Source organism: Melanerpes formicivorus, unplaced genomic scaffold (genome assembly GCF_026170545.1).
Source record: "Melanerpes formicivorus ecotype bairdi unplaced genomic scaffold, bMelFor1.0.p_v2 SCAF_11, whole genome shotgun sequence".
Lineage (NCBI taxonomy): Eukaryota > Metazoa > Chordata > Aves > Piciformes > Picidae > Melanerpes > Melanerpes formicivorus.
In genome coordinates this window covers 11,485,776-11,500,593 of record NW_027142363.1, presented here as the reverse complement: position 1 = coordinate 11,500,593, position 14,818 = coordinate 11,485,776, and the positions used below count along the sequence as shown (strand labels likewise).

The 14,818-nt window shown below is 45.5% G+C and overlaps 1 protein-coding gene across 2 annotated transcripts in view; it reads right to left on the bottom strand.

Moving 5' to 3' along the window:
- Nucleotides 1-548: 548 nt before the first annotated feature.
- Nucleotides 549-14,818, bottom strand: part of EVA1C (eva-1 homolog C) — a 44,871-nt gene continuing 30,601 nt past the window's right edge. Inside the window, exons 3-6 of one of the 2 annotated variants that reach the window (XM_068144511.1) lie at nucleotides 8,480-8,623; nucleotides 4,087-4,158; nucleotides 2,925-3,014; nucleotides 549-1,172 (exon numbers count right to left, since the gene is read on the bottom strand). In XM_068144511.1, coding sequence (XP_068000612.1) covers nucleotides 784-1,172; nucleotides 2,925-3,014; nucleotides 4,087-4,158; nucleotides 8,480-8,623 — 695 coding nt within the window. In that variant the 3' untranslated portion in view covers nucleotides 549-783. The remainder of the gene's footprint in view (nucleotides 1,173-2,924; nucleotides 3,015-4,086; nucleotides 4,159-8,479; nucleotides 8,624-14,818) is intronic. The other variant, XM_068144510.1, reaches the window with a different exon arrangement.

Below are 14,818 nucleotides of genomic sequence, written 5' to 3'. Positions count from 1 at the left end.
CACTTCTTTGAGGTTTAGCTTCTAGTCCTCCCAGCCCAGAGACCCTGCTTTCACATGTCTCTTATAAGTAATTGCATAAGTTGGTCTCAAGCAAGTAGCCCATTGGAATGGGCTGTCCAGGGAGGTGGTAGGGTCGACATCCCTGGAGGTGTTTAAAAAGAGACTGGATGAGGCACTTAGTACCATGGTTTAGTTGATTAGATGGTGTTGGGTGATTAGTTTGACTTGTGGATGTTGGAGGTCTCTTCCAACCTGGTTGGTTCTGTGTGATCCTGTAATCTAACCCCCTTGTAATCAGGACACTATTGCCAGGGGAACAGGGTTTTCTGTGGGGAAGGCTGGGTTAATGAAACAGCAGAAAAGCTTCAAGAACCTGTGGTTAATTTTGCTTTGTCCTGCTCATCCTATTAACATATATTTCTCATCAACAGGCCACATCCTTGTGTAATTTATGAGCTGCAACACACTAACTGGTTAGTGTCCCAATGCAGGTGTTTCTCATGTTATGCTGCTTACATTGTCCCTTTTAATATTCCTTAACATGCATATGGCAGCTCACAGAAAAACAATTCACAAGATACCACAGCTTGCAACTGCCAAAGCTTCAAACAAGTTTTTCACTGAGTGAGTTACAGACGGTCGAGGGCTTGAAACTCTCCTTTTATTGCATACATTTTTGTCTTACCTCACAAATAATTATATGCACTGATACAAATGTTCCTTCACAGAAGGTACAGTTCTTTTTTATAAAAAAGGGCTAGGGCATCATCCAAAATAAGCCATTTATGGTTCATTAATATAAAATGTATTCATATTTCTGGGAGGTGTCATATCCAAACCACTGTTCATCCAGATCTCTTGTATGATCTGGTCCCTGCGCTCTATCCTTTCAGCCAGTTCTGCCGCCTCTGTGGAGTTATAACCTGAGTAAGAAGGTCTGTAAAGTTCTGCTACTTCATCCTGGACGTCCGAATCAGAGGACTCTTCCTCCTGCTCCTCATTCTCACTGTTCTCATATGCTCTGTCACTTCCTGGCATTAATTGATTCTTCTTCCTGTGCAATTTCTTGATGTCCTTTGAGCACCACACGCAGATCACCAAAGCACAGAGCGTGAGGATTAAGCCCACACAAACACTGGACATAAACAGGAGAGCTGCTCTTTCAGGGTGATCTGAAATCAGAAAGCCTGTGCTTAAAACACTTGACAAATTCTGCCAAAGTCTAGCTACAAAAGCATCAGCTGCCATTTCCAAAGCAGTGCAGAAATCCCTGCCTCTTAATAACATGATAAAATAACAACAGTGCTCCATCATTTTATTAGCAGCTTACTAGCATTCTCAAACACCTACTAGAAGCACACACTTTCTTTTTCCCCAGCCACACTGCCAAAATGGGCCTTACCCTCACGAAGAGGGGGCATGGGAAGAGCAACTCTGGGCTCTCTGGCACCACAGCAGCATCTCCAGGCCAGGCTAGGTAGGGAGCATTTTTCCTTGATGTTCCCTGAGACTGCTTCTTAGTATAGCAACAAGTGAGACAGATGTGGAACAGCCTTTCTTGATGGGTTGTAAAATCCCACCCTGGCTACTGGGGTGTTGCTGGGGGCTCTCAAGGCTGGTAGGGTCTAGGCATTCGGGGATAGCAGCTGGTGACAGCTGGGTGCTGCCAGCAAGGAAGACAGTCTTGTCTTGTGGGTCTGCAGCTACTCTTTGTGTTGGCAGGGGAAACCCTTGCAAAGACTGTGAGATGATGCTCAACAGCTATGTGGCTCTTGGTGTTTCCTAGAAGAGCAGAAATCTTAGCTCCAGAATCACTTCTCAACATCAGACTTTGCTTTCTTCCAAAATTCCTGACTTCTCCTGTGGTGGTAAGAGTTTTGGTGATCATGCATTTATTTGCCTAAACAAAATTTTATTCCACTCTGGTGAGACCCCCACCTTGAGTACTGTGTCCAGTTCTGCAGCCCCTATTACAAGAAAGGTATAGACATGTGGGAACGTGTCCAGAGAAGGGCCACGAGGATGATCAGAGGGCTGGAGCTCCTCTCCTATGGAGACAGACTGAGAGAGTTGGGGTTGTTCAGTCTGGAGAGGAGAAGGCTCTGAGGAGACCTTATTGTGGCCTTCCAGGAACTGAAGAGGGCCTAGAAGAAAGCTGGTGAGGGACTTTTCAGGGTGTCAGGTAATGATAGAACTCGGGGGAATGGAGCAAAACTAGAAATGGGTAGATTCAGACTGGATGTTAGGAAGAAGTCCTTCCCCATGAGGGTGGTGAGACACTGGAACAGGTTGCCCAGGGAGGTGGTGGAAGCCTCATCCCTGGAGGTTTTTAAGGCCAGGCTGGATGTGGCTCTGAGCAACCTGGTCTAGTGTGAGGTGTCCCTGCCCATGGCAGGGGGGTTTGACCTAGATGATCCTTGAGGTCCCTTCCAACCCTAACAATTCTATGAGTCTATGAAATTAGCCTGAAGTGTTGCTAAGTCACCAACCCTGCCATGTCCCATACCAGAGAGGGCTGGATTTGGAGTGGCTTTTTTTCCTCTTTTTTTTTTTCCACTGCTCCTCTCTGATCTCTTACATGTGTGCAAACCAACATTTCCAAAAATGGATGTCTCCAGCTCTGCTCCCAGATCAGGACCAGGTTTTCAGAAATACTGAACAACAGACTGTCCCCATTGAAAAATATTCATTAAAAAATATCTTGGCTGCAGTCTCTAAAAGAGTTTGGATCCTCCAAGATGGAAAATATGCTATAAATATCAATTATGCTTTGACTGTCCCATCCACAAGACTGTGACCATATTGTAATAATATTGTTACTATAAACATGAGAATGCAAGTTGTGACCTTCTGAGGTGATCCTGCCTTTCCCCCCCAAATGTCACGATTTCATGAAGAAAACCATCTCAGCCTCATTTTCCTACCTCTAAGGTATGCAAATGTAGCCAAGGAGTTGCTAACAATAGTTCCATCTTTCTTTGGAAGTCTTGATTCCTTTGGATCAAGGTCAACACCTGTGACATGTGGAGGTAAAGCAAATTGAATCATATCATTGATAATGAAGCTACTGAAGCTCATTCACTCAATGACTTTTAAACTAACGAGTGCAGCTAAAACACAGGCAGGGCAGTGCTGTGCTGCAGGAACCTTGCAGGACATTAGAACAAAAAATGTTTGGTAAATAAAATAAATTAACCAATTATAAATAAGGAAATATTCAAACTACTGAGTAACTAGACAAGCCTGAAAAGACGACTCCAGCAGGACCATATAGCTGCCTTCCAACAGCTGACAGCAGCCTATAGGAAACCTGGAGAGGGAATTCTCATAAGGGTGCCTAATGACAGGACAAGGGGGAATGGTTTAAAGCTGAGGGAGAGTAGCTTTAGACTAGATCTTAGGAAGTTAATCAGTATGAGGCTGGTAAGGCTCTGGAATAGGTTGCCCAGAGTGATTGTGGATGCCTCCTCCCTGGAGGTTTTCAAGACCAACCAAGTCTAGCTGAGAAGTGTCCCTGCCATGGTTTGAGTAGATGACCTCTAAGGTCTCTTCCAACCTAAGGCATTTTGGGATTCTGTGGTGAATAGAAAACTATCTACTACCCATGCCTTTTCCCAGTAGAGTTTCTGAACTAATTTTACTTCATTTTGCTTCACAGCACTCAGAACTTCCCAGTCCAGTCTCTGCAGTACACTCCCATTACTGATGCAAATATACATTAGCCACATCATTAATTTTGTTGCCTTTAAGAAGAGCAGGTGTTGGCATAATTCTTAAAAGATTCTTCACACACACACAAAATGCAGTTTCACTTTTTCTTTTCCCCCAGTTCAATCAAAATTAGAAGACACCATGCTGGTTACAGGTAGATCTGGATGGCCCACTCGTTTCATAGTGCCGTGACAGTAGGGTCATGCTGATATGGGTCCTGCCTTGCTCCCAGCCTGTCATCCTGCCCTCCTGTTTCTGCAGGGTTTCCATGACCTCATCCCACCTCCCTCAGACCAAGATCTACACTGGCAAAACATCCTATTTTAATCAAAGACAAAGGAGAGCAGCAAGCCCTATGTTTTTGATGGTACATACCATTGTTCTGCTTGACAGAAGACTTACTATCGGTGGCCAGGGGGTTGACTGCTGTGAGGATCAATTTAGGAACTTGAAAGGATGAAAGACAAATGGTATAGTTAGTTTGAGCAACCAGATCCTCAGTTAATTACCAATCCTGTTGCTAACACTCAGCTTATTAATTCAGTTTCAAAAGTGCTACAGAAGGAATCATAGTGGGTGGCTGCATTCAGAGCCAGCACAAACAAGTGCCAGCCCTGCCAGTATGCAAGTCTTGCCCCAGTGCCCCAACCAGCCTGAATTTCCTCAGTGGCTCAGAGATGCTCCCTCATGCCCAAAGGCCAGGAGTGTTTGCAGAGTTGGTCCTGCCTATCCCCACCATATCAATCCCAGCTAGGGCTGCTGCTTGCTGCATTGCCCTGACTTACACTACTGTAAACTTATACTCTCACCCTGATGGCTTGTCCCAAGAGGGTGGCTGCACCCAGTGCCATGTCCTTCTCCTTCCACCACTACCCACAGATGTAGCACACCAGAAGGCACTTCAGTGGATGCTATGGCATGGAATGGTGGTAAAGACCATGCTGCTCACAGGATTACCACTGGTGGGGAGGAAAAGGAGGTGGGAAAGGGAATAAAGTAACTGGGAAGAAGAGTGAAATAAACATGGCAGGGGATGTAAACAGGTGCAGCAGGCAGAGGGAGCCTGAGGGATAGAATGCATAGGTAGAGCCCTGATAATTTTCATTGAAACACCAAAGGGGACACACAATGCTACCCTTTTCAGTGAGGATCTAGTAAAGGCAGCTCTGGACCTGTGACTGGATTCACACACCAGCCTGTGCAGAGCTCCAGGAACATCAACACAGCTGCATACAGTGTGGCACCTGCCCCCTTGTTTTCCATTCAACAAGGGGTGTGCTAACCCATGCATAGCAGACAAAACTGGCCTATGAGTTCAGGATAAAATGGGTTACAGTCAGATGCTACACTGCATCCAGATACTGGTTTTGGATGAGGATATTTCACTGCAATTCTCAGACAAAATATTTGTCTTGTGTCACATCCTCTGTAAAGCCTCTGAGATGAATGGTCACTGAGAATGAAGGTGTGCAGGACAGGAGGAGAGGTGACAGTGGGCTGCATCCTTCTCACTTCATTGATTTTTTCCCTTTGTAAGTTTTCATGCTCTTCTTAAAACAATGAGAAGAGATAACAGCAGGTGCATCATGCAGACAGTGACAGTTCACATATTCTTGTTAGATGAATGGGGCTTTCAGACACTCAGATCTTGGCACCTGTTCCCTGTACTATGTGAAGGCAGATTGACTGATTTTTCAGTCTCATGCAAAGGGAGGGGGGGAAGCAAGAAATTTCAGGTATGAAGCTCACCTTTATCCCACACAGTAACCTTTGCAAATAAATAGTGTTAAGGAAAGCTAAACAGAACAGAGGAGACTGAAGTGTGTAGCTTAGCATAGTTTTCATTTGAAAAACAACTAAAAATAGCACTTCTTTCTGAGCAGAACTTTTTTTTTCGGGGGGGGGGGGGTGTGTGTGTGCTCAAAGTCATAGTTGTTTCCTGATGAAGGCTTTTGTTTTTCAAGGCTCTTAGCTCCTGTTTGCAATAGAAGGCCAACAGAGATAGGGCAGAATGAGCTTGTATCTATTTTGGCCTGTACCTCATCATAATTCTTAACTGTTTTCCAGTGCCTGAATGCTTTTATAGGAGCATGAGGCAGACAGTGAGCAGGTTGGTTTATTTTCAGCCTGCACTCTGAACTTGCAGCCCTGGCTGTTATGAACAATATGCATGTGTTATGAACAATCTCCTGGGAGGACACAGCATCCCAGTACCTTTGTGTGACCTGAAGCTTCTGTCATGTGGGCACCAGCTCAGTCGAAGGCTCCTTCACCTGGGCTTATGTTCCTCCTGCTCCTCTCCCAGGGGGAACTTCCCTGGGCTTTGCTTGCCACAGAACTAATCCTTTCCTCAAGGCTTCCCATTGTGTTTGAATAGCTATTCAATTTGGCTTTCAAATATTTATGGTAGGGGGATGCTTAATTCAAAATGGCATGGACAAAAATGGCCCCTGATTGCTTGCATTGTTCATTTTTATTGTGGCTTTATTTCAGACATGAGAACTTTAACTAGGCTGCATCAGGTCACTAAACAGAAAAGCTGGTACTAGCATGAAGAATTTGTATCAATACATCTACAGTACAACTTGTGTCAGCACTACTCTGTCAGGAAGGCTAGGAGTCAGTCATCTACAGCAAGCTGCCAAATACAGCCTACAGACAGACTCTGAATGGCCTCCAGGGAGTGCAGATGGGGTGTCAGGAGCTGTGTTTTCTGAGAGAGGCTCCTGAAGTTCAGCCTCAGCAAGGACCAGGAGATACCACCTCTTGCAGGCACGAGATGATGTTGAGCAGGTTATTGGGGGCACTCAGCCTGCTAGAAGCCAGCATGATCTGGCTCCTGCTGAGCTTTCTACTAGCAGGAGTTAAGTGCAAAAGTAAAAACGCAGCCAGACACACTAGCCCTAAATGGTTGCTGACCCATGAGGTAGGGAGTATGATTTTTTTCACATTCCTGATCATGATGGAAATACTTTCAAGTGTGGCACAGCCCTCAGAGACTGTGGTCTGCTCTGTTGTGCTCTGCTGCTCCTGCAACTTCAGAGGAAGGCCTGTTTACCTCATCTTGGGAAGCATTAGCTATCAGGAATCTTCTAGAGGGGAAAGAATGTGAAATGTCATTCTGAGATATGAACAAGCTCTTCCCATGTTCACTAAATGATCTGTAAAATAATTAGACCTGCAAATCATTGGCTAATGCTTCAGATTGCACATTTGAGTAGAATTTGGCAGAAGAAGAAAGTCTTCACAATGTGCCAGCAACACACAGGAACACAACTTATTAGCCACGTTTCTGCAAAAGCACTTCACTAAGTAACAGAATGCATAGCTCCACTGCAAACAAACTTATGCTGGTTTTCTAGTACACAGATGTGCAAGACAGAATATTCTGTTGTAGTTATCCTTACTAAAATTAAAGAGAATTCCTTTAACTCATTGAAAAACTTACTCCAGCGTGAAGGCAGTTGCATGATAATACGACACATTAGCGCAAAGGCAGAGCTGCAGCTCTATTCAACAAGGTAAAGCTGAATTACTGCAGTGCCTCTCATCTCACAACTAACTCATGAGGAGGCTGAAAAAGAAAATATCTCATGCTGGCAAGGAAGCATCAAGGGTTTGTTTTCCTCTGATCTTCAGCTACACAGTGATTTAGTAACCAATCCTACGCTGCTGTTCCCAAAAGCACATCTCAGATAACCTGTGCCCTCTAACCACTACTCACTAGAGAGTCAGCAAAAGGACTCTTTGATATGTTCCTGTGGAGCTACTGCTGTGACTCCCTACAGGCCAGAAAGAGTCAGAAAGGAGCAGAGCTGGCAGCTTTCCAACCAGTGCACAGTAAGCAGATCAGTAACCTGGTGAAAAAAAAAATGTACCCATCCTCTGGTTGGAGCAGAGGTGTGTGTGAGACAATCACCCCTGACCCTCATGCTTCAAGCCCCAGAGCTTGCCAGTAGCAGAAAGCAAAGCCTGAGGAAATCTGTTCAAGGCTTAAGAAATGTGCAGCCATTCCTAAAAATGTGCAGCTGAAGTAAGACTCTGCACAGAAGTTCTGCAACCACTTTTCTCTCACCTGGATTGATATCACTCTTTGGTCTCCCACAGCCTTTGCTATAGAGAAAAAGAATCATAGGAAATTCTGCTTTCCCCTGACGATACTAGGCTGTGGTAAAGAACATGGAAAACTTCCCTCTTGTCTGAGGAATGAGCTGAATTAGACTTCAGTTCTGCAAGGGATGTATAACCTCCAACCTTTACTTACAGTGAGACCTTGCCCATGAGAAAGGAAATCCCTCTGCAAGGCTGAAGGCCGTAGGTGTGCTCGTGTGAATCAGGTTTCAGGACTGGGCTTGTACACAGTGCTTCAATTATGCTGGACTGCTTTACCTGTACTGATGGCAGGCAATGCCAGGCTGTGTTTCCTAGCCCTGTTGCAGGTGAATTCTGTAGAACAGGCTCTTACCTTGACAGTATTTCTCAAAATATTTAAACACTTACTTTATATTTTATTGCAAATTACATTTTTAAGGGGAAAAAAAGCCCTTAATGTATGAGTTTACATTTGGTGCAGCTCTGCCCATGGGATTGCTCACGTATTTTGGCTGTTCTTGTATGGCTATGTCACAAACTTCCTATGTTAAAAGCAAGGGGAGATTTAGGAAGCCTCTGGGTGCATGTGTGTGTCTCCATGTGCATGCACCTTCTGACACTGTTTTGCTTTGCAAGCAGGATGGGAACTTTACAATGATCATGCACTGGCTCTTACCGCATGCATAGCTGACATTCAGGTGTTTGGTCACTCCAGGCAGGCATGGACTTCCAAAATCCTGGCTAGTGACAATGACTTTGCATCTCTGTTTCCCATAACACCTTTTTGATAAGACTTCTAGCGCCGTGTACGACAAGCAGTCTGAAAGAAAAGCGCATACAATAAATACACAACACTGGTGTGGCTAGAAGTGACAGCTGCCACTTGCATGACTGCAGATACAAATCTGCTGTTGATTTCAGGCATATCTTTGCCTAAGCAGGATTTCAGAATTAAATATTAAGATCTGTCAATGCAAGGAAGTCAGCTGCAATCAAAATGTCAACCTGCAGCAAGCTAACTCCCACATGCTGACTTTCACCTCAAGCTCCCAATGAGTGTCCACTGTAACACCTCTATGTTCCCTTCAGAGAATCATAGAATTGTTAGGGTTGGTAGGGACCTCAAGGATCATCTAGGTCAAACTCTCCTGCCATGGGCAGGGACACCTCACACTAGATCAGGTTGCTCAGAGCCACATCCAGCCTGGCCTTAAAAACATCCAGGCTTCCACCACCTCCCTGAGCAACCTGTTCCAGCGCCTCACCACCCACATGGTGAACAACTTCTTCCTAACATCCAATCTGAATCTACCCACTTTTATTCTTTTTCCATTCCCCCTAGTCCTATCATTACCTGACACCCCAAAAAGTCCCTCACCAGCTTTCTGGTAGGCCCTCTTCAGTTACTGGAAGGCCACAATAAGGGCTCCTCAGAGCCTTCTCTTCTCCAGACTGAACAGCCCAAACTCCTTCAGTGTGTCCTCATAGGAGTGGTACTCCAGCCCTCTGATCATCCTTGTGGCCCTTCTCTGGACATGCTCCAGCACATGATGACTTGGGGGCAGCGGAAATAGCACATCCAAATAGTTCTCCATCTATTCCATCTCAAAATGACTGTGCAAATAAAGGGAGATGCGATGCTGTTTGCAGATCTTTCTCTTGGTCCCTGCATTACTGGGATGATTTGACTGGATACCTTATTTCAGTTCAAGTCAGGCAAGACCAATTTTTGCTATAGTGAAGTCTGGTGCATTAAAGGTAGGTTTTGCTTCACTATGCCTGTCGCTGGTAGGAGCCATTCTGCCACGGTGAAGAGGTCAAAATGAGCTCAATATTTAACCAGGGAAACATTTGGCTTCTCCTGTTCCAAATTCCAGGCTGTTCTCATAAAATGCCACCACAAGCCAAGTGTGCATACCTAAAGCAACCCCAACAGCATCTACTCTGCTCTGCCCTCATGTCCTAATTACAAGAGGTAACCTACATCATTTTCAAAGCTGCCTAAACTTCCCTGAGTTTGCACAGACAAAGAAAATCCATGTTACTGAATGTCTCTCTGTGGGCTGGGCACGAGGCATGCATCATGGGTGAAAATCTGCCTTGCTACCATCTGCACTCAGAGCTGTAATTTCCTTATTCAAGACTTAATGCTTTCCACTACAAACTGTACAAGAATAAAACTTGATTAGCAAGATTTTGTACTGAAGCTGAAATTATCTGAGTGGGAAAGTCTGTATCAAGACAAAATTCTGCTTTAAAAAGAAAAAGGAAGAATGTCTTTAGATGTGACTAAATTAGCAGTATCCACACATGCTAAACTCCAAGCCACAAAGCAAAAACATCCCTTGGTTTTGGTTTTGAAACTGAAACTATGCGGAAATTACAAGTCTGGAGTAAGTAAATACTTCTCTGAAGCTGTCTGCTTCCAGTCAGTGTTACCTAACATATTTTGTGACTTTCTGTGGATGGTAGGTATTTCTCACTCTAGTCTTCAGAGGCAGGGACACCCCAAAGGTCTGAAAATGTATTTCTCTGGGCATTAAAGTAGTTCTTCCTATAATAAAACTCAGACAAGGATGGCACCTTGCCACCTTCCAACTGATGAAACTAATTTGTGACTCTAGAGGAAAGAGAAACAGTGTTTGCAATGGCACTCAAAAGGTGTCATAGTATCATAGTATCATTCAGGGTTGGAAGGGACCACAAGGATCATCTAGTTCCAACCCCCCTGCCATGGCCAGGGACACCCCACACTAGATCAGCCTGGCCAGAGCCTCATCCAGCCTGGTCTTAAACACCCCCAGGGACGGGGCCTCGACCACCTCCCTGGACAACCCATTCCAGGGTTTCACCACTCTCATGGTGAAGAACTTCCTCCTCACATCCAGCCTGAATCTCCCCACCTCCAGCTTCATTCCATTCCCCCTAGTCCTATCACTACCTGACATCCTGAGAAGTCCCTCCCCAGCCTTCCTGTAGGCCCCCTTCAGATACTGGAAGGCCACAATTAGGTCACCTCGGAGCCTTCTCTTCTGCAGACTGAACAGCCCCAACTCCTTCAGTCTGTCCTCATAGGAGAGGTGCTCCAGCCCTCTGATCATCCTTGTGGCCCTTCTCTGGACACCTTCCAGCACCTCCACATCCCTCTTGTAATAGGGGCTCCAGAACTGGACACAGTACTCCAGGTGGGGTCTCACCAGGGCTGAGTAGAGGGGGAGAATCACCTCCCTCGACCTGCTAGCCACACTTCTGATGCAGCCCAGGATCTGATTGGCTTTGCGGGCTGCAAGTGCACACTGAGAGCTCATGTTGAGCTTTTTGTCCACCAGCAAGGTTCCCCAAACCAGTTTATTTGAAAAGAAAGGGGAGGTTTGAGATTGGAGTTCTTGACAAAGATGTGACAATAGGACAAATTTGTGATTATTTAGAGTTAATGCCCTGACACCAACACTAAATAAGTCATGTACTTGAGCAGGGCCATCAGGAGACACTGGGCTGAACGGTTTGGCAAAAGGCTCACAGGTTACCTTTGGGCATGGAATTTTAGTAAAGTGTCTTTTCCTTTGTCTTTTCTGAGACCTAACATTCTAGTGCTTCTCTGTGTACCAGGTGACTGCTGAGCAGACAGGGAAAGCTGACCTAAACTTCATGTAGAGCTTACTAAGTAACTCAGGGCTTCAGTTTCCCTCTCTGGCAATTTGAGATGAGTGGGTGGACATTTTAGGCAGCCACGCAGCTTATTTTGGCAAATACATAAACAACTGAAGAATATCAGGAGGAATTATCAGGCGATTCATAAATGAATGGCTTGGGAGCACAACAGAAATCTGCAAACTGACATGTTTTTCCTACAAGATATCCTGCCCTGGGAGCTACTCAGTGTCTTAAAAACCAGGAGGCTGTTGTGCTGATGGTTTTCTACACATTCAGTGATACAGTGAGTACATGTTTCGTTTTGCCTGTGGTAGATGTTTGCTCATGTTTCTTTGGGAGTTAATAGCTCCTTATCATCTATATTCATGCTGGATTTGGCTCCTCTACCTGAGCAGCCAGTCATCATATGCCTGCAGGCTCTTGGCAGGCCTGTTTTGGAGAACTTCCCAAGTCTTGCCTGGTGTCACAGGTGAGGAAATGTAAATGAAGGCTGGCTTGCTTTTGCAGGACACCACTGATGGTAACTGTAAAGACTATGACATCAAAACTATTTAACAGCATCCTGTGGCCTAACAAGACTTCAACTTTTAGTGATTTGGTCAAAAAATGCTTACTTTTTTTCTGTCTGGTTCATGTGCACCCTTGCTATCTCCTCGCTAGCTCTCTCAGCAGCTGTAATGCCAGCTAAGCAATGAGTTCAGCTCAGAAGAATTCTGTGTACCTGGTATTGAGGGCCACTTTTTTAACATCTGCAGCTTCATCTGTACAATCTCCCACAAGCAGACATTACAGAAGCGTGTCTGCACTGAAGTCAGAGGAATCAGTGTGTGCTCAAGGGACATTCAAGCTAGTTTCACAGTATCACAGTATCACAGTATAACTAAGGTTGGAAGGGACCTCGAGGATCACCGAGTCCCACCTATCAACACAGACCCCATGACTAGACCATGGCACCAAGTGCCACGTCCAATCTCCTCTCGAACACCTCCAGGGATGGTGACTCCACCACCTCCCTGGGCAGCACATTCCAATGACGAATGACTCGCTCGGTGAAGAACTTTCTCCTCACCTTGAGTCTACACCTCCCCTGGCGCAGCAACTAAAGTTGCTTGGGGTTCAATAGCAATACAGCTGCAGCAAGGCAGAGTTCAGGTTAGGAGTAACTTATCCTCCTTCTGGTTAAACACCTTACTGCAATGTCTGAATGAGGAGAGGATTCGGTGCTGCATTTTGAGTAAAGGAGTGAATGACCCCACTGCACACTCCCAAAGATACCACTAGTCTATATGCAATGTGTCCACATTCTGAATATCTAAGTAATATCTCAGCTACACATAGGTTTCTGGGGCTTGCTAAACTGGTACCACACATTCAAAACAAACTGCCTCTGAAAAGCACATTCCTGGCATGCTAGTAGGCTGGTGGCATCCAGCAGCAGTGGCAGAAAAAGCAGCAGTGTGTGGCTGGGAAAAGACTCCATTCTTCATGCCTTCCTCCCAGTTGCCTGCTACACACCCAGACTGTTGGTGGATCATTTGAAGCAGACAGCCATATGGATGGCACAGAGATATGAGTGTCAAGAAGAGGTACTTAAAGCGGTAATAAACAATCAAATCTGACTGCAGCTTCCTAAGAGAGTAGGAAGCCTTGTTTCTGGAGGAAAGGCTCTTTCAGCTCCCTAATTAGCTTTGTTTAGGGAAGTTTTGGCATGCAAATAACATGCCATAAATCATGCAGGCTTTAATGAAAAGCAATTTGTCTTCTGGTTTCTTAAAGCTTCTCTCAATTCAGACAGGAGGAGGTTTCCTTCCCTTTCTTTCCACCCTGCCACACAAGACCTCCCAGTGATGGAGCAGCCAGAGCTATTCCGAGCGTCTTGTGCCAAGCTCTGGCAACAGTACCCTGTCACACCCTGTCCAAACAGTTTCAACCCACCACGAGTACTGCATGACATCTTCTGCCAAACCACTATTAATAAGGTGATCTTTAAGACATGATGGGCATGTGTCTCATACGTAGATCTGCATGACACAAAAAGTAATGTGCCAGTGAAGGACCATGGCATCCAGAAAAGAAACTTCCCCACAATCTATTCCTCCAATACTGGAGCTCAGCTGCTTCTTGCTTTCATCCCAAACTGCTGGCTTATGCTGAATTATGCTTTCTGGGCTGTGCCTACCAGCAAAAGAATAAGGAGCTTGCTTTTAAAATCAACTGAAAGCAAAGATTTCACACTACCAAATCAGGATGGCTTGTGCTTTGTGGTGCCCAAATATCAGCTCTGGGGACAAAAACTGACAAGGGGGAACTATGGAGTTTGGAATAAGCTAAGGCTGTAGAATCCTAAAGAAAGTTACCATAATAATATGGTAATTTATGCAAGAGCATGACACACAGGGTGCTGCCTATGCATCAGGAAAGGGCCATCTGAACTGCTGATTCTAGCAAAAATGTACAATGGGATCAGCAGCACTTGTGAAAAGTGTTGCTGACACCTTTATATCCCAGGTCCAAGTACCACTGGTAAATATGGCAGTACGACACACTAAGAATACTACTTGCTGCCTGCAGAGGCCATTCCTTAAGAGTGAATACAGCACCAAACCTTTCTGAAAAGCTGCAGCCTCTCACTGCAGAGCCTTGTTGTGAGACCCTTGTAAGCCTGCATGAGACAAGCCCATTGCTTGGTTTTATTTGAAAGAAGCTCTGAGTTCAGTACTCAGTCTGTAAGTATTTCGCACCAGTGCTCTTCTGGGCTTTCTCTCTTTCTTGCAAGTGCAAGAGTGCACACAAAGTGGGGGATCCATCTGCCAGTACAAATGCTGAGGGCAAGAGACAAGTGGAGCTCCAGAAGGAACCAAGCTCTCTAGGAGTGTGTCCAGCAGGTTGAGGGAGATTTTCCTCCCCCACTACACTGCCCTGGTGAGGCCACACCTGGAATATTGCATCCAGTATTGGGCTCCCCAGTTCAAGAGGGACAGGGATCTACTCAAGAGAGAGCCCAGTGAAGAGCTACCAGGATAAGGGGCTGGAACATGCGCCCTATGAGGAGAGACTCAGAGACCCGGGGCTATTTAGTCTGGAGAAGACTGAGAGGGGGTTCAATAAATGTTTATAATACTTATAAACATTGAGGGCTTGGTGTCAAGAAGGGGGGGGACAGGCTCTTCTTAGTTGCACCCTGTGATATGACAAGAGGTAATGGATATAAACTACAGCACTGGAGGTTCCACCTCAACATGAGGAGAAACTTCTTCCCTGTAAGGATCACAGAGCACTGGAACAGGCTGCCCAGGGGGGCTGTGGAGTCTCCTTCTCTGGAGACTTTCAAGACCCATCTGGATGCATTCCTGTGCAACCT